The sequence below is a fragment of the Rutidosis leptorrhynchoides genome, chromosome 1, assembly GCF_046630445.1.
Source record: "Rutidosis leptorrhynchoides isolate AG116_Rl617_1_P2 chromosome 1, CSIRO_AGI_Rlap_v1, whole genome shotgun sequence".
NCBI lineage: Eukaryota > Viridiplantae > Streptophyta > Magnoliopsida > Asterales > Asteraceae > Rutidosis > Rutidosis leptorrhynchoides.
Genome location: NC_092333.1, coordinates 99292574 through 99318257, shown reverse-complemented (window position 1 = coordinate 99318257; position 25684 = coordinate 99292574). Strand labels below are relative to the sequence as shown.

The 25684-nt window shown below is 35.6% G+C and overlaps 1 protein-coding gene and 1 long non-coding RNA gene across 2 annotated transcripts in view; one reads left to right on the top strand and one right to left on the bottom strand.

The window, feature by feature from the left end:
* LOC139863515 (uncharacterized) overlaps positions 1-19721 on the top strand; it is a 52367-nt gene extending 32646 nt beyond the window's left edge. The window contains exons 4-5 of the long non-coding RNA XR_011764428.1: positions 19348-19420; positions 19497-19721. This is a non-coding gene — a long non-coding RNA (uncharacterized lncRNA). The remainder of the gene's footprint in view (positions 1-19347; positions 19421-19496) is intronic.
* Positions 19722-22288: 2567 nt separating this feature from the next.
* LOC139863507 (protein transport protein SEC13 homolog A-like) lies at positions 22289-25311 on the bottom strand. The gene is made up of 2 exons (XM_071852135.1): positions 25193-25311; positions 22289-23375 (listed from the first exon to the last, which is right to left on the bottom strand). Exon 2 carries the CDS (start codon positions 23340-23342, stop codon positions 22449-22451), a length of 894 nt encoding a protein of 297 aa, XP_071708236.1. The 5' UTR covers positions 23343-23375; positions 25193-25311; the 3' UTR covers positions 22289-22448.
* Between the last annotated feature and the right edge of the window lie 373 nt (positions 25312-25684).

Genomic DNA, 25684 nt, shown 5'->3' with positions numbered 1-25684 from the left:
ACTTATTATACTTTTAATAGTTTTAATAATTTCTTAGTCCGTAGTTAGTAATTCAATTTTAATGGTTCATATTTAGATGTTTAATAAACCCCCAATGAAATAAATAAAACCCCCATCGTATATGTATTGGTCGAGATTAATCTTGACCCACGGTACCGGTGTTGTCAAATGACGTGTTGCGTACATAAAGTACCGGTGTTGTCAAATGACGTGTTGCGTACAATCATGGGATCTTATGATTAATCTTCTCGTATTGTTTACGGGTGATCCTGAACCATATAAAATTAAATTATGAGTACATATATATAAAATATCATGTTATTTTAGAAGGATGTGGTTTATTTAATTTTTTTCCAATTAATCACGTAGCTAAACTAGTCTTGGATATCCGATTTCGTTTTGGTCATAGTTTCTTCGTTACAACTCCGTTTTCGTTGGTTCAACTTGCCACTTCCTTGGATCGAGTCCCTCTTTAAGAATATGAACTGTAAATACCTTAGTTTGTATTCGAAATCACAGGTCATAGGTCAAACTTTGGTGAAACTTATGAAGTTAATCATTTTCCATCATGTAAACAACCTTAAATGATTATTTTTCTAAAAATACTTATACTTTGAGTTAAATCATAAAATTTTTATGCGTTAACATATTCATAGTAAAAATCATTTTTCCAGAAAATAAACCTCCAATTCAAAGTTTAAGATGGTTTTTAATTATCCAACCCAAAACAGCCCCCGGTTACACTCCGACGTCGTAAAAACAGTTTTTAAGGTGTTCTTTGAAAAACCAAGTTAAACCTTGTTAAATTAGCATATATTTAAGATATATTACAGGTCTTGAAGTATTTTAAAAGTTAAGTTAGAAGGATCTAGTTAGTTTGCAAACAAGTTTGAAAACATTCAAACTATGTTCTTGTTGTTAAAATTTTATACCACAAAATAAGATAGCTATATATATATGAATCGAATAAGGTTATGAACATAGTTACTACCTCAAGTTCCTTGGACAAGGTTGCTGTAAAAGAGGAGTAAGAACCTAGAACCAAAAGGGTGATGGAATTGGATGAAAGATTGGAAGTAAGTTTGTGTTCTTGGAAGGATTTCTTGAAGTGTTGTTGTAAGAGTTTTCTTATGGTGATTAAGTAAGGTTTTTATGGCTAGATCTTCTTGGTAACTTGCTGGATGATTATGGAGTTTAAAGGTTAAGAAAGAGTGTGTGTATTAGCTAAGATAATTGAAGTTAAAATGAATCAAAATGAGGATCCATGAAGACCCTTTAAAACGTGATATGGGGGGGGGGGCAAGGACAAAATTTTAAGCTTGTAATCTTGTGTATTTGTCAAACAATCATACAAAAGCAATTACCTCTACCTTAGGGCAGTAACAAGGGCTAGTTAGGTGGTGATTTGATGTGTATATACCAATAGTAAATACGTATAGAAGTTAGGTATGATACGAGTACATATACTCTAGATATACGTATAGAAATCTTGTGAAAAATAGAATGAGGATTCAAATATAGCTATCTTTTGTGAATACACTTATATGATTTTATGTATTTAAGTCCTTAAAAGTGATTAAATACATTACATATACGATATATGTATAAACATTATAGGTTATAAGTATTTATGTCAAATAACGTTACGTATGGTTATCGTTTTGAAAACTTAAGTTAGTAGTTTCAAAATATACTTATAACTTATTGTTATTAATACAAAATGAGATATTAAAACATTCATTAATCATGTTAAATATGTATATATACATATATATACACAAACGTATAATTATCATATATTGTATAGTTCGTGATATCATCGGTCAAACTAGACGGTCAAATGTTGTGTAAAACTCTTTTCGGAAACATAAGTCTCAACAATTTGGATTGCTTATCATGTTGGTAAGGTTTAATTTATGTAAATATTAATCTTATAAGTATAGAATGATCGAAAAAGTGCGGGTCATTACAGTACCTACCCGTTAAATAAATTTCGTCCCGAAATTTTAAAATTGTACCTATTTTGCGTCATCGAGAAACAAGTGTGGATATTTTTGTTTCATTTGATCCATCCGTTTCCAAAATCGATCACACATGCCCTGAGCATGTCTTCAAGAGTCTGAATCGTTCTTTCACTCTGCCCGTCGGTTTGCGGATGATACGCGGTACTCATATCCAAACGAGTTCCTTGTAGTGACCCGAACTTTTCCATGTTTATATATATTAATTGAGATTGATATTTACATGATTAAATGTTTCCAACATGTTAAGCAATCAAACTTGTTAAGACTTGATTAATTGAAATAGGTTTCATATAGACAATTGACCACCCAAGTTGACCGGTGATTCACGAACGTTAAAACTTGTAAAAACTATATGATGACATATATATGGTTATATATATAGTTAACATGATATTATGATATGTAAACATATCATTAAGTATATTAACAATGAACTACATATGTAAAAACAAGACTACTAACTTAATGATTTTGAAACGAGACATATATGTAACGATTATCGTTGTAACGACATTTAATGTATATATATCATATTAAGAGATATTCGTACATCATAATATCATGATAATATAATAATTTAAAATCTCTTTTAATATTATAAACATTGGGTTAACAACATTTAACAAGATCGTTAACCTAAAGGTTTCAAAACAACATTTACATGTAACGACTAACGATGACTTAACGACTCAGTTAAAATGTATATACATGTAGTGTTTTAATATGTATTCATACACTTTTGAAAGACTTCAAGACGCTTATCAAAATACTTCTACTTAACAAAAATGCTTACAATTACATCCTCGTTCAGTTTCATCAACAATTCTACTCGTATGCACCCGTATTCGTACTCGTACAATACACAGCTTTTAGATGTATGTACTATTGGTATATACACTCCAATGATCAGCTCTTAGCAGCCCATGTGAGTCACCTAACACATGTGGGAACCATCATTTGGCAACTAGCATGAAATATCTCATAAAATTACAAAAATATGAGTAATCATTCATGACTTATTTACATGAAAACAAAATTACATATCCATTATATCTAATCCATACACCAACGACCAAAAACACCTACAAACACTTTCATTCTTCAATTTTCTTCATCTAATTGATCTCTCTCAAGTTCTATCTTCAAGTTCTAAGTGTTCTTCATAAATTTCAAAAGTTCTAGTTTCATAAAATCAAGAATACTTTCAAGATTGCTAGCTCACTTCCAATCTTGTAAGGTGATCATCCAACCTCAAGAAATCTTTGTTTCTTACAGTAGGTTATCATTCTAATACAAGGTAATAATCATATTCAAACTTTGGTTCAATTTCTATAACTATAACAATCTTATTTCAAGTGATGATCTTACTTGAACTTGTTTTCGTGTCATGATTTTGCTTCAAGAACTTTGAGCCATCCAAGGATCCATTGAAGCTAGATCCATTTTTCTCTTTTCCAGTAGGTTCATCCAAGGAACTTAAGGTAGTAATGATGTTCATAACATCATTCGATTCATACATATAAAGCTATCTTATTCGAAGGTTTAAACTTGTAATCACTAGAACATAGTTTAGTTAATTCTAAACTTGTTCGCAAACAAAAGTTAATCCTTCTAACTTGACTTTTAAAATCAACTAAACACATGTTCTATATCTATATGATATGCTAACTTAATGATTTAAAACCTGGAAACACGAAAAACACCGTAAAACCGGATTTACGCCGTCGTAGTAACACCGCGGGCTGTTTTGGGTTAGTTAATTAAAAACTATGATAAACTTTGATTTAAAAGTTGTTATTCTGAGAAAATGATTTTTATTATGAACATGAAACTATATCCAAAAATTATGGTTAAACTCAAAGTGGAAGTATGTTTTCTAAAATGGTCATCTAGACGTCGTTCTTTCGACTGAAATGACTACCTTTACAAAAACGACTTGTAACTTATTTTTCCGACTATAAACCTATACTTTTTCTGTTTAGATTCATAAAATAGAGTTCAATATGAAACCATAGCAATTTGATTCACTCAAAACGGATTTAAAATGAAGAAGTTATGGGTAAAACAAGATTGGATAATTTTTCTCATTTTAGCTACGTGAAAATTGGTAACAAATCTATTCCAACCATAACTTAATCAACTTGTATTGTATATTATGTAATCTTGAGATACCATAGACACGTATACAATGTTTCGACCTATCATGTCGACACATCTATATATATTTCGGAACAACCATAGACACTCTATATGTGAATGTTGGAGTTAGCTATACAGGGTTGAGGTTGATTCCAAAATATATATAGTTTGAGTTGTGATCAATACTGAGATACGTATACACTGGATCATGGATTGATTCAAGATAATATTTATCGATTTATTTCTGTACATCTAACTGTGGACAACTAGTTGTAGGTTACTAACGAGGACAGCTGACTTAATAAACTTAAAACATCAAAATATATTAAAAGTGTTGTAAATATATTTTGAACATACTTTGATATATATGTATATATTGTTATAGGTTCGTGAATCAACCAGTGGCCAAGTCTTACTTCCCGACGAAGTAAAAATCTGTGAAAGTGAGTTATAGTCCCACTTTTAAAATCTAATATTTTTGGGATGAGAATACATGCAGGTTTTATAAATGATTTACAAAATAGACACAAGTACGTGAAACTACATTCTATGGTTGAATTATTGAAATCGAATATGCCCCTTTTTATTAAGTCTGGTAATCTGAGAATTAGGGAACAGACACCTTAATTGACGCGAATCCTAAAGATAGATCTATTGGGCCTAACAAACCCCATCCAAAGTACCGGATGCTTTAGTACTTCGAAATTTATATCATATCCGAAGGGTGTCCCGGAATGATGGGGATATTCTTATATATGCATCTTGTTAATGTCGGTTACCAGGTGTTCACCATATGAATGATTTTTATCTCTATGTATGGGATGTGTATTGAAATATGAAATCTTGTGGTCTATTATTATGATTTGATATATATAGGTTAAACCTATAACTCACCAACATTTTTGTTGACGTTTTAAGCATGTTTATTCTCAGGTGATTATTAAGAGCTTCCGCTGTCGCATACTTAAATAAGGACGAGATTTGGAGTCCATGCTTGTATGATATTGTGTAAAAACTGCATTCAAGAAACTTATTTTGTTGTAACATATTTGTATTGTAAACCATTATGTAATGGTCATGTGTAAACAGGATATTTTAGATTATCATTATTTGATAATCTACTTAAAGCTTTTTAAACCTTTATTGATGAAATAAAGGTTATGGTTTGTTTTAAAATGAATGCAGTCTTTGAAAAACGTCTCATATAGAGGTCAAAACCTCGCAACGAAATCAATTAATATGGAACGTTTTTAATCAATAAGAACGGGACATTTCAGTTGGTATCCGAGCGTTGGTCTTAGAGAACCAGAAAATTGCATTAGTGTGTCTTATCGAGTTTGTTAGGATGCATTAGTGAGTCTGGACTTCGACCGTGTTTTCTTTAAAAATGATTGCTTAACATTTTTGTTGGAAACTATATATTTTTAACATATGAATATTATGTGATATATTAATCTCTTAACGTGTTTGATATTATGTGATAGATGTCTACCTCTAGAACAAGTCCCATTGACTCACCTAATAATAATGAAGAGTCAAATGTAAATTGGAATGATTCGTGGACTGATTCACAAGTTCCCGAAGAGGAACCGGAAGAAGAGTCGGAACCGGAAGAAGAATCGGAACCGGAAGAAGAATCGGAACCGGAAGAAGAAATAGAACCGGTGGGGGAAATAATAAAACGGTTAAGTAAAAGAGAATCCTCAACCAACCGACCAAGGTTAATTATGGTCAATGGTGTTTCCGCCAAGGAAGCAAAATATTGGGAGGATTACCAATTCTCCGATGAATCGGATTCCGACGAGAATTCCGATGATGTTATAGAAATAACCCCAACTGAATTTAAAAAGGCAAAAGAAAATAATAAGGGAAAGGGCATAAAAATAGAGAAATCTAATTCCAACCCCGATGAACTTTATATGTATCGTCAACCCCCGAAGTCCTTAAGTTGTAACAATGACCCGGGAACCTCTAAACCACCAGGTTTTTCTAAACCAATGTGGACAACAACGGCTCGTATTAGGGGAACATCATATATCCCTAGAAACTTGGCAAAACGAACCAAAACCCAACAAGAAGAAACGAGCGAGTCGGAATAAGATAGTTGTATTCCTGTGGTGTAATATATGTAATATAGTGTGCTTATGCTTTATGATATATGTAAAAATTGCTTGTATTAATAAGTATTTTTTTTTTATGAATCTAACTCTTGTCTATTTTACAGTTTAAAAACACAAAATGGATAGACAACCCAATATTTTAAGAGACCTACCCGGAGACATGATTGATGAAATCTTGTCTAGAGTCGGCCAGAATTCTTCGGCACAACTATTTAAGGCGAGATCAGTTTGTAAGACATTCGAAGAACGTTCCAAGAATGTCTTGGTTTATAAGAGACTTTCGTTTGAAAGATGGGGGATATCACATTGGGAAACCCATAAGTTACGATGTGTTTACTTTGACGCATATATTGCGGGGAACCCAAATGCTATTTTACGCAACGGGTTAAGAAATTATTTTGACTCAATATATCCGAATATTGGACTTCGTGATTTAGAAAAAGCGGCTAACATGCAACATAAAGAAGCATGTTATGCTTACGGATTAGTAATGTTCGCTTCTCACCAAAGTGAGAACAAGAACATCGGGCTACAACTATTAAACAAAACGTTTCCACAAGTGACGGAGTCGGTAATTGGGGTAAGAAATGAGGTTTTTAGATTATTACGGGACTGTTGGACATTACGTAACCCTCGTCCCTTTGATGATGTTACAACACGCTGTCTTATCAACGGCCATAACGGTTATGTTGCACAAGACCAAGGATGGGAAGTAGTCCTAGTAAAACCAGAATGCATGACTTGTTTCTGGACGTATGAATTACGTGTCTTTATTGCCTTTGCTGAACGACTTGTGTACTAGCTAGAATTATCTTCACAACTATCTTGTATCAAAGTTATTGTGTGCTATATTTCATGTTTTATGTAAAATAAGCGGTATTGTAAGTTTGTAAAATATTGTATAAAAGCTTGAACGCGAAATATTATTACAATCAGTTTTTCATATAGAATTGTAGTAGTTGAATTGTATATTAGCTACTAAGTATGAACTTAACGGGTAGGTACTACCCGAATTTAAACTTATAAAACGCTAATATGAAGAAAAAGCTTTTATTAATGAGTTCATATTATGCTACGAAATACTATTAACTACTCTTAACATTCTGTATGATTAACTTGTTCCATTTGACTATTTTGAAGGAAATGTCACCGACTACTCGACACACCGTGAATATGAATGAAGAGGAATTCCGTACTTTTCTAGCTTCAAACATAGCCGCAGTACAGGCTGCGCTACATACCAACAATAACCTTGGATCTAGCAGTACAGGAAATCGTGTAGGATGCACCTACAAAGAATTCACTGCCTGCAAACCTTTGGAATTTGATGGAACCGAAGGACCGATCGGATTGAAACGGTGGACCGAGAAGGTCGAATCAGTGTTTGCCATAAGTAAGTGTACTGAAGAGGACAAAGTGAAGTACGCTACGCATACCTTCACAGGTTCTGCGTTAACATGGTGGAATACCTATCTAGAGCAAGTGGGACAAGATGATGCGTACGCACTACCTTGGTCAACATTCAAGCACTTGATGAACGAGAAGTACCGTCCCAGAACTGAGGTCAATAAGCTCAAGACAGAACTTAGAGGGTTACGAACCCAAGGATTTGATATTACCACATACGAAAGACGATTCACAGAATTGTGCCTATTGTGTCCGGGAGCATTCGAAGATGAGGAAGAGAAGATTGACGCGTTTGTGAAAGGATTACCAGAAAGAATCCAAGAAGATATAAGTTCACACGAGCCCGCCTCCATACAACAGGCATGTAGAATGGCTCACAAACTCGTGAACCAAATTGAAGAAAGAATTAAAGAACAGACTGCTGAAGAGGCCAATGTGAAGCAAGTCAAAAGAAAGTGGGAGGAAAACGGTGATAAGAATCACCAATACAACAACAACAACAATTACAACAATAATCGCAACAATTATCCCAACAATCGCAACATCAATTGCAACTACAACAAACGGCCCAACAACAACAACAACAACAGCAACTACAACAATCATCCCAACAACAATAATAACCGCAACAACAACAATCAGAAGCAGCTATGCCAAAGGTGTGAAAAGAATCACTCGGGGTTCTGCACCAAATTTTGCAACAAGTGTAAAAGAAATGGTCATAGCGCGGCGAAGTGTGAGGTCTACGGACCAGGGGTTAATAGAACGAAAGGAACAAATGGTGTCGGAACGAGTAATGGCGGAGCAAGTAGTGTCGGAGCAAGTTATGCCAATGTAGTTTGTTATAAATGTGGAAAACCAGGCCACATTATTAGAAATTGCCCGAACCAGGAGAACACGAATGGACAAGGCCGTGGAAGAGTTTTCAATATTAATGCGGCAGAGGCACAGGAAGACCCGGAGCTTGTTACGGGTACGTTTCTTATTGACAATAAATCTGCTTACGTTTTATTTGATTCGGGTGCGGATAGAAGCTATATGAGTAGAGATTTTTGTGCTAAATTAAGTTGTCCATTGACGCCTTTGGATAGTAAATTTTTACTCGAATTAGCAAATGGTAAATTAATTTCAGCAGATAATATATGTCGGAATCGAGAAATTAAACTGGTTAGCGAAACATTTAAGATTGATTTGATACCAGTAGAGTTAGGGAGTTTTGATGTGATAATCGGTATGGACTGGTTGAAAGAAGTGAAAGCGGAGATCGTTTGTTACAAAAATGCAATTCGCATTATACGAGAAAAAGGAAAACCCTTAATGGTGTACGGAGAAAAGGGCAACACGAAGCTACATCTTATTAGTAATTTGAAGGCACAAAAACTAATAAGAAAAGGTTGCTATGCTGTTCTAGCACACGTCGAGAAAGTACAAACTGAAGAAAAGAGCATCAATGATGTTCCCGTCGCAAAAGAATTTCCTGATGTATTTCCGAAAGAATTACCGGGATTACCCCCACATCGATCCGTTGCATTTCAAATAGATCTTGTACCAGGAGCTGCACCAATAGCTCGTGCTCCTTACAGACTCGCACCCAGCGAGATGAAAGAACTACAAAGCCAATTACAAGAACTTTTAGAGCGTGGTTTCATTCGACCAAGCACATCACCGTGGGGAGCTCCTGTTTTGTTTGTCAAGAAGAAAGATGGTACATTCAGGTTGTGTATCGACTACCGAGAGTTGAACAAACTTACCATCAAGAACCGCTACCCACTACCGAGAATCGATGACTTATTTGATCAACTACAAGGCTCGTCTGTCTATTCAAAGATTGACTTACGTTCCGGGTATCATCAAATGCGGGTGAAAGAAGATGATATTCCAAAGACTGCTTTCAGAACACGTTACGGTCATTACGAGTTTATGGTCATGCCGTTTGGTTTAACTAATGCACCAGCTGTGTTCATGGACCTTATGAACCGAGTGTGTGGACCATACCTTGACAAGTTTGTCATTGTTTTCATTGATGACATACTTATTTACTCAAAGAATGACCAAGAACACGGTGAACATTTGAGAAAGGTGTTAGAAGTATTGAGGAAGGAAGAATTGTACGCTAAGTTTTCAAAGTGTGCATTTTGGTTGGAAGAAGTTCAATTCCTCGGTCACATAGTGAACAAAGAAGGTATTAAGGTGGATCCGGCAAAGATAGAAACTGTTGAAAAGTGGGAAACCCCGAAAACTCCGAAACACATACGCCAGTTTTTAGGACTAGCTGGTTACTACAGAAGGTTCATCCAAGACTTTTCCAGAATAGCAAAACCCTTGACTGCATTAACGCATAAAGGGAAGAAATTTGAATGGAATGATGAACAAGAGAAAGCGTTTCAGTTATTGAAGAAAAAGCTAACTACGGCACCTATATTGTCATTGCCTGAAGGGAATGATGATTTTGTGATTTATTGTGACGCATCAAAGCAAGGTCTCGGTTGTGTATTAATGCAACGAACGAAGGTGATTGCTTATGCGTCTAGACAATTGAAGATTCACGAACAAAATTATACGACGCATGATTTGGAATTAGGCGCGGTTGTTTTTGCATTAAAGACTTGGAGGCACTACTTATATGGGGTCAAAAGTATTATATATACCGACCACAAAAGTCTTCAACACATATTTAATCAGAAACAACTGAATATGAGGCAGCGTAGGTGGATTGAATTATTGAATGATTACGACTTTGAGATTCGTTACCACCCGGGGAAGGCAAATGTGGTAGCCGATGCCTTGAGCAGGAAGGACAGAGAACCCATTCGAGTAAAATCTATGAATATAATGATTCATAATAACCTTACTACTCAAATAAAGGAGGCGCAACAAGGAGTTTTAAAAGAGGGAAATTTAAAGGATGAAATACCCAAAGGATCGGAGAAGCATCTTAATATTCGGGAAGACGGAACCCGGTATAGGGCTGAAAGGATTTGGGTACCAAAATTTGGAGATATGAGAGAAATGGTACTTAGAGAAGCTCATAAAACCAGATACTCAATACATCCTGGAACGGGGAAGATGTACAAGGATCTCAAGAAACATTTTTGGTGGCCGGGTATGAAAGCCGATGTTGCTAAATACGTAGGAGAATGTTTGACGTGTTCTAAAGTCAAAGCTGAGCATCAGAAACCATCAGGTCTACTTCAACAACCCGAAATCCCAGAATGGAAATGGGAAAACATTACCATGGATTTCATCACTAAATTGCCAAGGACTGCAAGTGGTTTTGATACTATTTGGGTAATAGTTGATCGTCTCACCAAATCAGCACACTTCCTGCCAATAAGAGAAGATGACAAGATGGAGAAGTTAGCACGACTGTATTTGAAGGAAGTCATCTCCAGACATGGAATACCAATCTCTATTATCTCTGATAGGGATGGCAGATTTATTTCAAGATTCTGGCAGACATTACAGCAAGCATTAGGAACTCGTCTAGACATGAGTACTGCCTATCATCCACAAACTGATGGGCAGAGCGAAAGGACGATACAAACGCTTGAAGACATGCTACGAGCATGTGTTATTGATTTTGGAAACAGTTGGGATCGACATCTACCGTTAGCAGAATTTTCCTACAACAACAGCTACCATTCAAGCATTGAGATGGCACCGTTTGAAGCACTTTATGGTAGAAAGTGCAGGTCTCCGATTTGTTGGAGTGAAGTGGGGGATAGACAGATTACGGGTCCGGAGATTATACAAGAAACTACCGAGAAGATCATCCAAATTCAACAACGGTTGAAAACCGCCCAAAGTCGACAAAAGAGCTACGCTGACATTAAAAGAAAAGATATAGAATTTGAAATTGGAGAGATGGTCATGCTTAAAGTTGCACCTTGGAAAGGCGTTGTTCGATTTGGTAAACGAGGGAAATTAAATCCAAGGTATATTGGACCATTCAAGATTATTGATCGTGTCGGACCAGTAGCTTACCGACTTGAGTTACCTCAACAACTCGCGGCTGTACATAACACTTTCCACGTCTCGAATTTGAAGAAATGTTTTGCTAAAGAAGATCTCACTATTCCGTTAGATGAAATCCAAATCAACGAAAAACTTCAATTCATCGAAGAACCCGTCGAAATAATGGATCGTGAGGTTAAAAGACTTAAGCAAAACAAGATAAAAATTGTTAAGGTTCGATGGAATGCTCGTAGAGGACCCGAGTTCACCTGGGAGCGTGAAGATCAGATGAAGAAGAAATACCCGCATCTATTTCCAGAAGATTCGTCAACACCATCAACAGCTTAAAATTTCGGGACGAAATTTATTTAACGGGTAGGTACTGTAGTGACCCGAACTTTTCCATGTTTATATATATTAATTGAGATTGATATTTACATGATTAAATGTTTCCAACATGTTAAGCAATCAAACTTGTTAAGACTTGATTAATTGAAATAGGTTTCATATAGACAATTGACCACCCAAGTTGACCGGTGATTCACGAACGTTAAAACTTGTAAAAACTATATGATGACATATATATGGTTATATATATAGTTAACATGATATTATGATATGTAAACATATCATTAAGTATATTAACAATGAACTACATATGTAAAAACAAGACTACTAACTTAATGATTTTGAAACGAGACATATATGTAACGATTATCGTTGTAACGACATTTAATGTATATATATCATATTAAGAGATATTCGTACATCATAATATCATGATAATATAATAATTTAAAATCTCTTTTAATATTATAAACATTGGGTTAACAACATTTAACAAGATCGTTAACCTAAAGGTTTCAAAACAACATTTACATGTAACGACTAACGATGACTTAACGACTCAGTTAAAATGTATATACATGTAGTGTTTTAATATGTATTCATACACTTTTGAAAGACTTCAAGACACTTATCAAAATACTTCTACTTAACAAAAATGCTTACAATTACATCATCGTTCAGTTTCATCAACAATTCTACTCGTATGCACCCGTATTCGTACTCGTACAATACACAGCTTTTAGATGTATGTACTATTGGTATATACACTCCAATGATCAGCTTTTAGCAGCCCATGTGAGTCACCTAACACATGTGGGAACCATCATTTGGCAACTAGCATGAAATATCTCATAAAATTACAAAAATATGAGTAATCATTCATGACTTATTTACATGAAAACAAAATTACATATCCTTTATATCTAATCCATACACCAACGACCAAAAACACCTACAAACACTTTCATTCTTCAATTTTCTTCATCTAATTGATCTCTCTCAAGTTCTATCTTCAAGTTCTAAGTGTTCTTCATAAATTTCAAAAGTTCTAGTTTCATAAAATCAAGAATACTTTCAAGATTGCTAGCTCACTTCCAATCTTGTAAGGTGATCATCCAACCTCAAGAAATCTTTGTTTCTTACAGTAGGTTATCATTCTAAGACAAGGTAATAATCATATTCAAACTTTGGTTCAATTTCTATAACTATAACAATCTTATTTCAAGTGATGATCTTACTTGAACTTGTTTTCGTGTCATGATTTTGCTTCAAGAACTTTGAGCCATCCAAGGATCCATTGAAGCTAGATCCATTTTTCTCTTTTCCAGTAGGTTCATCCAAGGAACTTAAGGTAGTAATGATGTTCATAACATCATTCGATTCATACATATAAAGCTATCTTATTCGAAGGTTTAAACTTGTAATCACTAGAACATAGTTTAGTTAATTCTAAACTTGTTCGCAAACAAAAGTTAATCCTTCTAACTTGACTTTTAAAATCAACTAAACACATGTTCTATATCTATATGATATGCTAACTTAATGATTTAAAACCTGGAAACACGAAAAACACCGTAAAACCGGATTTACGCCGTCGTAGTAACACCGCGGGCTGTTTTGGGTTAGTTAATTAAAAACTATGATAAACTTTGATTTAAAAGTTGTTATTCTGAGAAAATGATTTTTATTATGAACATGAAACTATATCCAAAAATTATGGTTAAACTCAAAGTGGAAGTATGTTTTCTAAAATGGTCATCTAGACGTCGTTCTTTCGACTGAAATGACTACCTTTACAAAAACGACTTGCAACTTATTTTTCCGACTATAAACCTATACTTTTTCTGTTTAGATTCATAAAATAGAGTTCAATATGAAACCATAGCAATTTGATTCACTCAAAACGGATTTAAAATGAAGAAGTTATGGGTAAAACAAGATTGGATAATTTTTCTCATTTTAGCTACGTGAAAATTGGTAACAAATCTATTCCAACCATAACTTAATCAACTTGTATTGTATATTATGTAATCTTGAGATACCATAGACACGTATACAATGTTTCGACCTATCATGTCGACACATCTATATATATTTCGGAACAACCATAGACACTCTATATGTGAATGTTGGAGTTAGCTATACAGGGTTGAGGTTGATTCCAAAATATATATAGTTTGAGTTGTGATCAATACTGAGATACGTATACACTGGGTCATGGATTGATTCAAGATAATATTTATCGATTTATTTCTGTACATCTAACTGTGGACAACTAGTTGTAGGTTACTAACGAGGACAGCTGACTTAATAAACTTAAAACATCAAAATATATTAAAAGTGTTGTAAATATATTTTTAACATACTTTGATATATATGTATATATTGTTATAGGTTCGTGAATCAACCAGTGGCCAAGTCTTACTTCCCGACGAAGTAAAAATCTGTGAAAGTGAGTTATAGTCCCACTTTTAAAATCTAATATTTTTGGGATGAGAATACATGCAGGTTTTATAAATGATTTACAAAATAGACACAAGTACGTGAAACTACATTCTATGGTTGAATTATTGAAATCGAATATGCCCCTTTTTATTAAGTCTGGTAATCTGAGAATTAGGGAACAGACACCCTAATTGACGCGAATCCTAAAGATAGATCTATTGGGCCTAACAAACCCCATCCAAAGTACCGGATGCTTTAGTACTTCGAAATTTATATCATATCCGAAGGGTGTCCCGGAATGATGGGGATATTCTTATATATGCATCTTGTTAATGTCGGTTACCAGGTGTTCACCATATGAATGATTTTTATCTCTATGTATGGGATGTGTATTGAAATATGAAATCTTGTGGTCTATTATTATGATTTGATATATATAGGTTAAACCTATAACTCACCAACATTTTTGTTGACGTTTTAAGCATGTTTATTCTCAGGTGATTATTAAGAGCTTCCGCTGTCGCATACTTAAATAAGGACGAGATTTGGAGTCCATGCTTGTATGATATTGTGTAAAAACTGCATTCAAGAAACTTATTTTGTTGTAACATATTTGTATTGTAAACCATTATGTAATGGTCATGTGTAAACAGGATATTTTAGATTATCATTATTTGATAATCTACTTAAAGCTTTTTAAACCTTTATTGATGAAATAAAGGTTATGGTTTGTTTTAAAATGAATGCAGTCTTTGAAAAACGTCTCATATAGAGGTCAAAACCTCGCAACGAAATCAATTAATATGGAACGTTTTTAATCAATAAGAACGGGACATTTCATTCCTAGGGCCTCCTGTAGTGATTGCCAGAACTTTGATGTAAATCTACTATCACGATCGGATATAATGGAAATAGGTATTCCATGCCTTGAAACAACTTCCTTTATATACAATCGTAATAGTTTCTCCATTCTATCCGTTTCCTTTATAGGCAAGAAATGTGCAGACTTGGTGAGACGATCAACAATCACCCAAATGGTGTCGTATCCCCAGGCAGTCTTTGGTAACTTCGTGATGAAATCCATGGTAATACCATCCCATTTCCATTCTGGGATTTCTGGTTGTTGAAGTAACCCTGACGGCTTCTGGTGTTCAGCTTTGACTTTGGAACAAGTTAAACATTCCCCAACATATGTTGCAACGTCTGTCTTTAAATTAGGCCACCAATAATGTGTCTTAAGATCTTGGTACATCTTTCCAACTCCAGGATGTATCGAGTATCTTGTCTTATGTGCCTCATTCAATATCAACTTCCTTAATCCACCCAACTTCGGTACCCAAATACGGTTTGCAAAATATCGAATTCCATCTTCCCGTATAACGAGTTGCTTCTCATACTTCTTCATTATTTCATTTCCTATATTTTCTTTAGTAAGTGCTTCTCGTTGAGCCTCTTTGATTTGTGAGTTGAGATTCATGCGAATTTTTATGTTCATTGCTCGTACTCGAATTGGTTCTCGTTCCTTTCTGCTTAAAGCGTCAGCCACCACATTCGCTTTCCCGGGATGATAACGAATTTCACAGTCATAGTCGTTTATTAACTCGACCCACCTACGTTGCCTCATGTTCAGCTGTTTCTGATCAAAAATATGTTGAAGGCTTTTATGATCAGTAAACACAGTGCATTTAACCCCATACAAGTAGTGTCTCCATATCTTCAATGCAAACACGACTGCTCCCAGTTCTAGATCATGCGTCGTATAATTCCGCTCGTGAATCTTTAATTGTCGGGATGCGTATGCAATAACTTTCTTTCGTTGCATAAGAACACAACCAAAACCTTGTCGCGAAGCATCACAATATATTTCAAAATCATCGTTCCCTTCAGGTAACGATAAGATAGGCGCCGTAGTTAACTTCTTTTTCAGTAATTGAAATGCACTCTCCTGCTCAGAAGTCCATTCATATTTCTTCCCTTTTTGCGTTAACGCTGTCAACGGCTTAGCTATTCGGGAAAAATCTTGAATAAACCTTCTATAATAACCGGCTAAACCCAAAAATTGGCGTATCTGCATTGGTGTCTTAGGAGTCTCCCATTTTTCAATGGCTTCAATTTTTGCTGGATCAACCTGAATTCCTTTGCTACTAACAACGTGGCCAAGAAATTGCACTTCTTTCAACCAGAAAGCACATTTAGAAAATTTAGCATATAGCTGTTCTTTTCTTAACAACTCTAATATCAAGCTTAAATGCTGCTCATGCTCTTGCTCACTCTTGGAATAGATAAGAATATCATCAATGAAAACGATAACAAACTTATCTAAATATGGACTACAAACTCGATTCATGAGGTCCATGAATACAGCTGGCGCATTCGTCAATCCAAACGGCATGACCAAAAATTCGTAATGACCGTAGCGTGTCCGAAAAGCAGTTTTCGGTATATCTTCTTCTTTGACACGTAATTGATGATAGCCCGATCTTAGGTCAATTTTCGAGTACACACATGATCCTTGGAGTTGATCAAATAAGTCGTCAATTCTCGGTAGTGGATACCGATTCTTGATAGTTAACTTATTTAATTCACGATAATCTATACACATTCGGAAAGATCCGTCTTTCTTCTTGACGAATAAAATTGGAGCTCCTCACGGTGAAGTACTTGGTCGTATGAATCCGCGATCCAGTAATTCTTTTAACTGACTCTGAAGTTCTTTTAACTCGGACGGTGCAAGTCTATATGGAGCACGGGCAACCGGTGCAACTCCTGGTACAAGATCTATTTGAAATTCTACAGATCTAAATGGAGGTAATCCCGGCAACTCTTCCGGAAATACTTCAGGAAAATCTCTTGCCACAGGCACGTCATTGATGCACAGTCGAAAAGAAAGAAAAAGAGAAGTGCATCAATGACGTGCCTGTGGCAAGAGATTTTCCTGAAGTATTTCCGGAAGAGTTGCCGGAATTACCTCCATTTAGATCTGTAGAATTTCAAATAGATCTTGTACCAGGAGCTGCACCGGTTGCCCGTGCTCCATATAGACTTGCACCGTCCGAGTTAAAAGAACTTCAGAGTCAGTTAAAAGAATTACTGGATCGTGGATTCATACGACCAAGTACTTCACCGTGGGGAGCTCCAATTTTATTCGTCAAGAAGAAAGATGGATCTTTCCGAATGTGTATAGATTATCGTGAATTAAATAAGTTAACTATCAAGAATCGGTATCCACTACCGAGAATTGACGACTTATTTGATCAACTCCAAGGATCATGTGTGTACTCGAAAATTGACCTAAGATCGGGCTATCATCAATTACGTGTCAAAGAAGAAGATATACCGAAAACTGCTTTTCGGACACGCTACGGTCATTACGAATTTTTGGCCATGCCGTTTGGATTGACGAATGCGCCAGCTGTATTCATGGACCTCATGAATCGAGTTTGTAGTCCATATTTAGATAAGTTTGTTATCGTTTTCATTGATGATATTCTTATCTATTCCAAGAGTGAGCAAGAGCATGAGCAGCATTTAAGGTTGATATTAGAGTTGTTAAGAAAAGAACAGCTATATGCTAAATTTTCTAAATGTGCTTTCTGGTTGAAAGAAGTGCAATTTCTTGGCCACGTTGTTAGTAGCAAAGGAATTCAGGTTGATCCAGCAAAAATTGAAGCCATTGAAAAATGGGAGACTCCTAAGACACCAATGCAGATACGCCAATTTTTGGGTTTAGCCGGTTATTATAGAAGGTTTATTCAAGATTTTTCCCGAATAGCTAAGCCGTTGACAGCGTTAACGCAAAAAGGGAAGAAATATGAATGGACTTCTGAGCAGGAGAGTGCATTTCAATTACTGAAAAAGAAGTTAACTACGGCGCCTATCTTATCGTTACCTGAAGGGAACGATGATTTTGAAATATATTGTGATGCTTCGCGACAAGGTTTTGGTTGTGTTCTTATGCAACGAAAGAAAGTTATTGCATACGCATCCCGACAATTAAAGATTCACGAGCGGAATTATACGACGCATGATCTAGAACTGGGAGCAGTCGTGTTTGCATTGAAGATATGGAGACACTACTTGTATGGGGTTAAATGCACTGTGTTTACTGATCATAAAAGCCTTCAACATATTTTTGATCAGAAACAGCTGAACATGAGGCAACGTAGGTGGGTCGAGTTAATAAACGACTATGACTGTGAAATTCGTTATCATCCCGGGAAAGCGAATGTGGTGGCTGACGCTTTAAGCAGAAAGGAACGAGAACCAATTCGAGTACGAGCAATGAACATAAAAATTCGCATGAATCTCAACTCACAAATCAAAGAGGCTCAACGAGAAGCACTTACTAAAGAAAATATAGGAAATGAAATAATGAAGAAGTATGAGAAGCAACTCGTTATACGGGAAGATGGAATTCGATATTTTGCAAACCGTATTTGGGTACCGAAGTTGGGTGGATTAAAGAAGTTGATATTGAATGAGGCACATAAGACAAGATACTCGATACATCCTGGAGTTGGAAAGATGTACCAAGATCTTAAGACACATTATTGGTGGCCTAATTTAAAGACAGACGTTGCAACATATGTTGGGGAATGTTTAACTTGTTCCAAAGTCAAAGCTGAACACCAGAAGCCGTCAGGGTTACTTCAACAACCAGAAATCCCAGAATGGAAATGGGATGGTATTACCATGGATTTCATCACGAAGTTACCAAAGACTGCCTGAGGATACGGAGGTATCTCTCTCTAATGTATCAAAGAGTAAGAATACATAGGGACAACCCCATTCATAAACACCCGGTAGCTGGAGTCAGCTATGTAATGCTTTTGGATGATCAAAAACTTTATTGTCCGTGGGTAATAAACTCATTTGTTAAGGTTTAAGAACTAAATATATGCTAATTACAGAATTCAGTTGCGGAAAAGACCGTTGGAAGAGAAGATATAAAAATGGACACTATTTCAAACAATGTAACAAACAGTAAGTAATAAGTATATACCAAATAACAATAATCATTTCATACGCATACTAATAGCATATACCTACCTTATTGTAGTTGCAGAAAGCAGCGGCACGGTGAAAATAAAAAAGCAGGAGATGCCAACCAGGAGATGCCAACCAGGGCATAACCAGGAACTACAAATGTAAATGTAAATGTCACTGGGAATTAGCTATATCATATACTATGAAGGCACTTTGTAAATGTACCTCGAAAATCGATCCTAAGCATGTTATTATCAACGATGTAGCAATTTTGTAAATGTAGCTATATCAATGTTATTAAGCAACAATGGCTGTTATCACTGTTAACGCACCTACATCTAGCCGCAGTGGCCGGAATTTATCTAGTTTATATGATGGAGCACCAAAATAAAGTAAACTGCCAGACACCTTGCCTGAATATCAATAGATGTGACATAAAATACAAGGATAAGAGGCAATGAAAAACTCACTCTCAAGTGCCTGATTAACTAGAAATATGTTTGGATCCCAAATTAATACGGAGTAACTATCCTCCTGTGCTACATACTGCATCTTTCTGTATCCATGCGACTATGGGATTCTCGGATGCTCACAATTTATTGAACCAATCTGTTCTCACATCGATTTTGTTTATACTAAATCCATGAATATTAAGCGAAAGGATCTTCATGATTAGGTTTTAAATGCATGAGAGAACCCTACCTTAATAATTGGTTGGTTCATCCCAACGAAATCCAAGTTGCTCACCAAATTCCTTGAAATTTATTGCGTCTTCTGATAAGTTTATGTTATTGCTCCTACTAGTCGACCTTGATGATTTGGAATTAGTCTCCGTCTTCATTGTTTTAGCTTTAGGCCCAACCAGTTGTTTGGTTTTATGTATATACCGAGCCATGTTTTTGGCATGAATCATTCTGAACGAACTACAAGTTGTGATTCTTTTTCCAAAACGTTTCCGAGTCTGGGATAAACTGTGACGCTAGCTTAGGCCTCATCAGATTGACAGTATTTTAAAGGATTGCCACAATTTGTAGTGTTTTCATGAATTAAATTGGGTCCTTCTGTATTAACGTTAAGATCAATTGTAAATTAAATTGGGTCCTTCTATACGTGCGATTCTCTGTAAATTAGTTATTCGCTATGCAAATAATGGCCAAACCGCCAAAGTACAGATGATGATGATGATGATGATGATGATGATGATGATGATGATGATGATGATGATGATGATGATGATGATGATGATGAATATTGTTAAAACTAATTGGCCCGATGACTCTACTGAAAAATCTAAAACCATCAGAATGAAATCACAATCAATGACTGGACATATTGAGGCAGTTGCAATCAGTTTTGCCACAGGTCTGCGCTGTTTAAGATTATGCTGTTATAAACAGTTTAGTAATTACACTCTGAATGTATGATTTTCTTAAAGTTGCAATGTGTTTCTTAAAAATGCCCATCTTCGGGTTATACATTGTATTTTTGTTGTTTGGGTGTTACTCTGAAACCAAGCAGCTATATATGGCGATTGGCGAATGGGATGGGACATTTTATTGGGATCCCTTGCTTATTGGTATACACTATAATGTTGAGGTTTTGGATTAGGGTAGCTTATGGCATCTGACTTTGATGAGTCAAAGATCAAGTGCCCAAATTTTTTTATGATGGTAAAGTTGTGGTGTTCGATAGTTTAGTTGAGACACCACTGAGACCATCAACAAATAAAAGTTACCAGGTAAGGCAGCCTTAGCACAATCACCTCTGCTACCGCCATCATCGCCGCTGCATTTACCGCCGGCGCCGCCGGATACCACCAGCACCGCCACTCCTACTTCATCGTCTTTCTCCATCGTCTCATGTTTCTTCGTTTGTTGTGGCTAAAAGTAAGTGTTAGGGTTCCAATCGTTTCTTTCACACTTTCCACTTTCGTATATTCTCTTTCGATATTTTCTTTATCTCTAATCGTTGCCTAGGGTTTGTGTTAAGTCACCGATTATTACTATGCGTTATTTGTAAAAATTTTAGGTACAAAGATGAAGACGACTAGCCGTTGATGGATGACCAGGGGCGGACCTATTAAGTAACGAGTGATAGCACGGGACACCACTGAAATACGCGATGTAGTGGGAAATTTTTTGAGTTTTTAATTTTTGACACCACTGGATAGTGTAAATTTTTATGAGTGACACCACTGAAATAAGACATCTAGTAGAATTTTGTTTTTTATTTTTAACCAGTCACTACTAATCCTAGATCCGCCACTGTGGATGACGGTTACGGATTCTCTGTTTATTGTCGATAGAAATTGAGAGGTTATATATAAAGTATTAGTAATTAGTAATTAACAGGTGTCAATATCAACCCATATACTTGTTGATCGGGCTGATTTAGTTTCCATTTCATCTCTAACGGGTAATATAAAGAAGTAGATTTAAAGAAACATGTCAAATGGATCAAGCAGGTTCAAATTTGCCAAAACTGTATTTTAATGCTTAAGGACTCTTCGAAAACATATGTATTATATAAGAACTAACCCGACCCGTTTAGGAGACAGCCCATTTTAACCCATCAACGACTAACCGGTCTATATTTAACCAGTCTATGCAGTGGCGGTAGTGCAGTACTCAGTGGAGACATAGAGGGGATGTGGCCCCCCAAACATTTGAGAAACGGTTTTAAAAAACGAATAGTCTTCAAAGAAACAATCATTTGAGATGTAGTTTTGAGTTGTTTTACATTCTTGGTGTAGGATCACAATCAATAGCTGCATTGTTATCTACATAACACTGCGGCTATTGCAATAACTAAGAACCCTGTCCAACACTCAAAAACCTAACACATTTGAGAAAGAATATAACACAGTAAACAAATAAGCATTGTTATCATTTTTGTTCCATCTAACAAATGCTAAGCAAGTATTCTGATAATTATTATCATTAACAAATTCAAAACAACATCAAATTCATAAAAAGTCAAATACAAAATACACTCAAAAATGATGTATGCTCCAGAAAATAAGAAATTATTCAACACTCGATACTTCTTGCCATTCTCCATCAGCAGCTTCTTTCCATAAAGTGACGTTATCGTCCCCAGAAGCAACAGCCAGCAGGTTCCCAGTAAGAGACCACGAGACCCTCCAAACAGGGGCTTTAAAGTCATTTAACGCTTTACCCTTCCATTGCTTACCTTCTTTTTCCCCAGTCCATATTACAACTGTACCATCCTGTGAACCGCTTGCAATTGTGGACATAGGAAGGCCCAAATTAGGAGCCCACGCCACATCCCTAACCAAATCAGTATGCATTTTAAGAGCCGAAAGGCAGTCCAATTTCCATTCACCATTAGAAAATTTCCAGATTTTCACGGTGTTATCATTACCACCATAAGCCAGTTTCTGAACTGGGTCAAACTCACCCGACCCGATTAGTGACCCAGGTTCCATCGAAGGGGCCCACGTAATAGAGGTTACACCAACAGGGTGAGCTTGGTCTATCCTTGTGGTGTCCCAACCACCGTCAGACCTGGCGGTGTGGACTGAAATATTCCCGTCGGAAGACCCACATGCCAAGCAAAGACCGAGCTCGTGAGGGGCCCACGCAATCGAGTTTACAGATGATTTGTGATCATTGAAGGTATCAGTTGGTGTCCAGTTGTTTAAAGAACTTTCTTTCCAAATGATTACAGTGCCATCGTATGAACATGATGCGAGAAGTGATCCGAATTTGGGGTGGGCCCAAACAGCTTGCCAAACAGGCCCATTATGACCGGAAAGCGTCGCAAGGTGCTGTGAGTTCAAACTGCTTATCTTGACAGTGGCATCAGATGAGGCAGATGCAACCCGTTTTCCATAATAATCCATGCTGACATCATGGATGATGTCGGTGTGTCCCGTTTCGATCTTTTGCTTAGGCATGATTTTCTACCACCTTGCTATATTTTGTTAATCCTACAGTTCCAGAAGATTCGAGATTTTAAAACAACTGAATAACTGAAAGAAAAAATAAGGTTTGATAGAATTTAAGGTTTTGATTTTAAAAAATAAAAACAAATGCCTCCCATCTCTATCACGGGCACAAACTATAATACCAAGCCACGTTTTAGATTATTAATTAAACATTTAAACACATATAACACTAAGGGGAAGATCGTATTATCTGATCGATAAATTGAATCTACAATCGCTTTTATAGTTTGGACTTTTGAGAAGTATGCTAACCTCAATAGGATGCACGATCTACATATGAAATCAACAGTAATTCAACTTATGGGGATGTTTGTAGTTATATCTCTAAGAAAGCATTCGATGGTATCTAATATGCTTATATCATGTTTCTTACTAATGTTCATTAATCAGTCCTATAATAAAAGTAGAGTAACAGATGACATATATGTGATGCAATCCCTAAGGGGGTGTCTGGGATTGAATATCTTAGTGTTTATCCAAACACTAAGATCCTGCTAACAATATCTTAGTGTATATATATATATATATATATATATATATATATATATATATATATATATATATATATATATATATATATATATATATATGTCAAACCAAAACTTACTCCCTATAATATTCAGATAGACAGATACACACAAAAATTTGCAAAATGGTAAGCAAGCGAACTTAAGGGGGTGTCTGGGATTAATTATGTCAGTGTTTATCCACTTGATGCTTATTTTTAAAGCCTTTAAGCGAATCCAAACACCCGCTGAAAAACTGCTTATCTCCTTAATCTCATAAAGAATACAAACATAAAATAAGTACGTTGGTCCATGCTTATTATTTACCCAGATAAGCACGACAAAATAAGCAGGGCCGGATCTTAGGCTATGTGGAGGGGGTGCTCGCCCATCTGGCTCAATAAGGTATTTTTTAGTGTTTACCCCTGTCACTAGTTTCACCCTTTGTAGTCGGGTTCAATTTCCACCACTCAAAATAAGCAATGAAAACCAACATTCTTCCTAAATCCACGATACCAAAATAAAAAGTGTATTTTGAGCTTAAAAATCCTGCTAACAATAAGCTCGAAAAGTGTTTGGCTGGGCTTATATTTATTACTCACTGCTTATAAGCAAATAAGCTCAAAATTTTAAGCTTATTTCAAGCTTATAAAATCCTGCTAACAATAAGCATATAAGTTAAGCCAAATACTCTTATCTAAACACTAAATATCTAGTCTAGCTTGTTATATTAGAGTAATCAAATAAGTTAATACAATAAACCCACCCAAACACTCCACTCAATGTTTTATAATGTTCATTTAATCCAGCATATGAAACTTTTTGCAACAAATGCTCACAAATTTTATCAACTTTATGTTACAAACAGATCCTCAATATCCAAATTCAATTTCAACAAACACTGAGTTATTTATTATTAACTACCAGAACAACAATAATATAAAAAAATAAAAATCCATGAAACCAATAATAGGAAGTGTATTTAAAAGAAAAATAACAATTTTACCTAAATCCTAATTGTTCATAAGCTAATCTACATGAATACAATATTACACAGACCAGATAAACTTCTAATTGAAGGCACGCATCATTTAATTATGAGATCTCGTACAAATTACAGAACGAATTTAGACGTATATGCATCTGCAAAATCTAATGGCTAAGGATCTTATAATTTTTAAAATACACATATAGATCTGAACATACGTATAGATCGATTGGTTAAGGAATACAACATAATTATCTAATGAATAATGCAGATCTACATATAATAACTGATCGTGTACAAGGTACCTTTGAAGAAGATGAACTGGTGTTGCGAATTGTCGTTTCGTGCCGATATGCGCGATGTGAGGGGTTTTGGTGAAATATAAAAAGTATGTTCCACTTTTGAATTGGATCCGGGTTGAATCGTAACCGGGTAATTTAAAAAGGACACCCTGTGAAAAGATAAATAGGATGGTGACTTTACTCTTTACTCTTTAGCACTATTGTAAAAGATCCCGTCTCAAGCTGTTACGACGCTCGTTACGATTGTTTGGTGACTACCTCGTCTCGTCTCGTCTCGAAGAAAACCGTATAATATGACAGTCAATGGTCAAAATTCGGGTCAAAGTTGAAAAAAATCGGGTCAAAGTCGGTCAAAATTTGGAAAAGCCAGAAAGTAGGTAAAATCGGTAAAATTTGTCGTATTTTAGTTTAAACTTTTTGTATTAAAATAAACTAACGGTGACAACTATTATGGAAAAAAAAATTAGTCGATTAAAGTTTTTGGCTTTAAAATAT

Excerpts from the sequence above, each read along its gene's own strand:
- LOC139863507 (XM_071852135.1), bottom strand. The coding sequence starts at position 23,342 with ATGCCTAAGCAAAAGATCGAAACGGGACACACCGACATCATCCATGAT.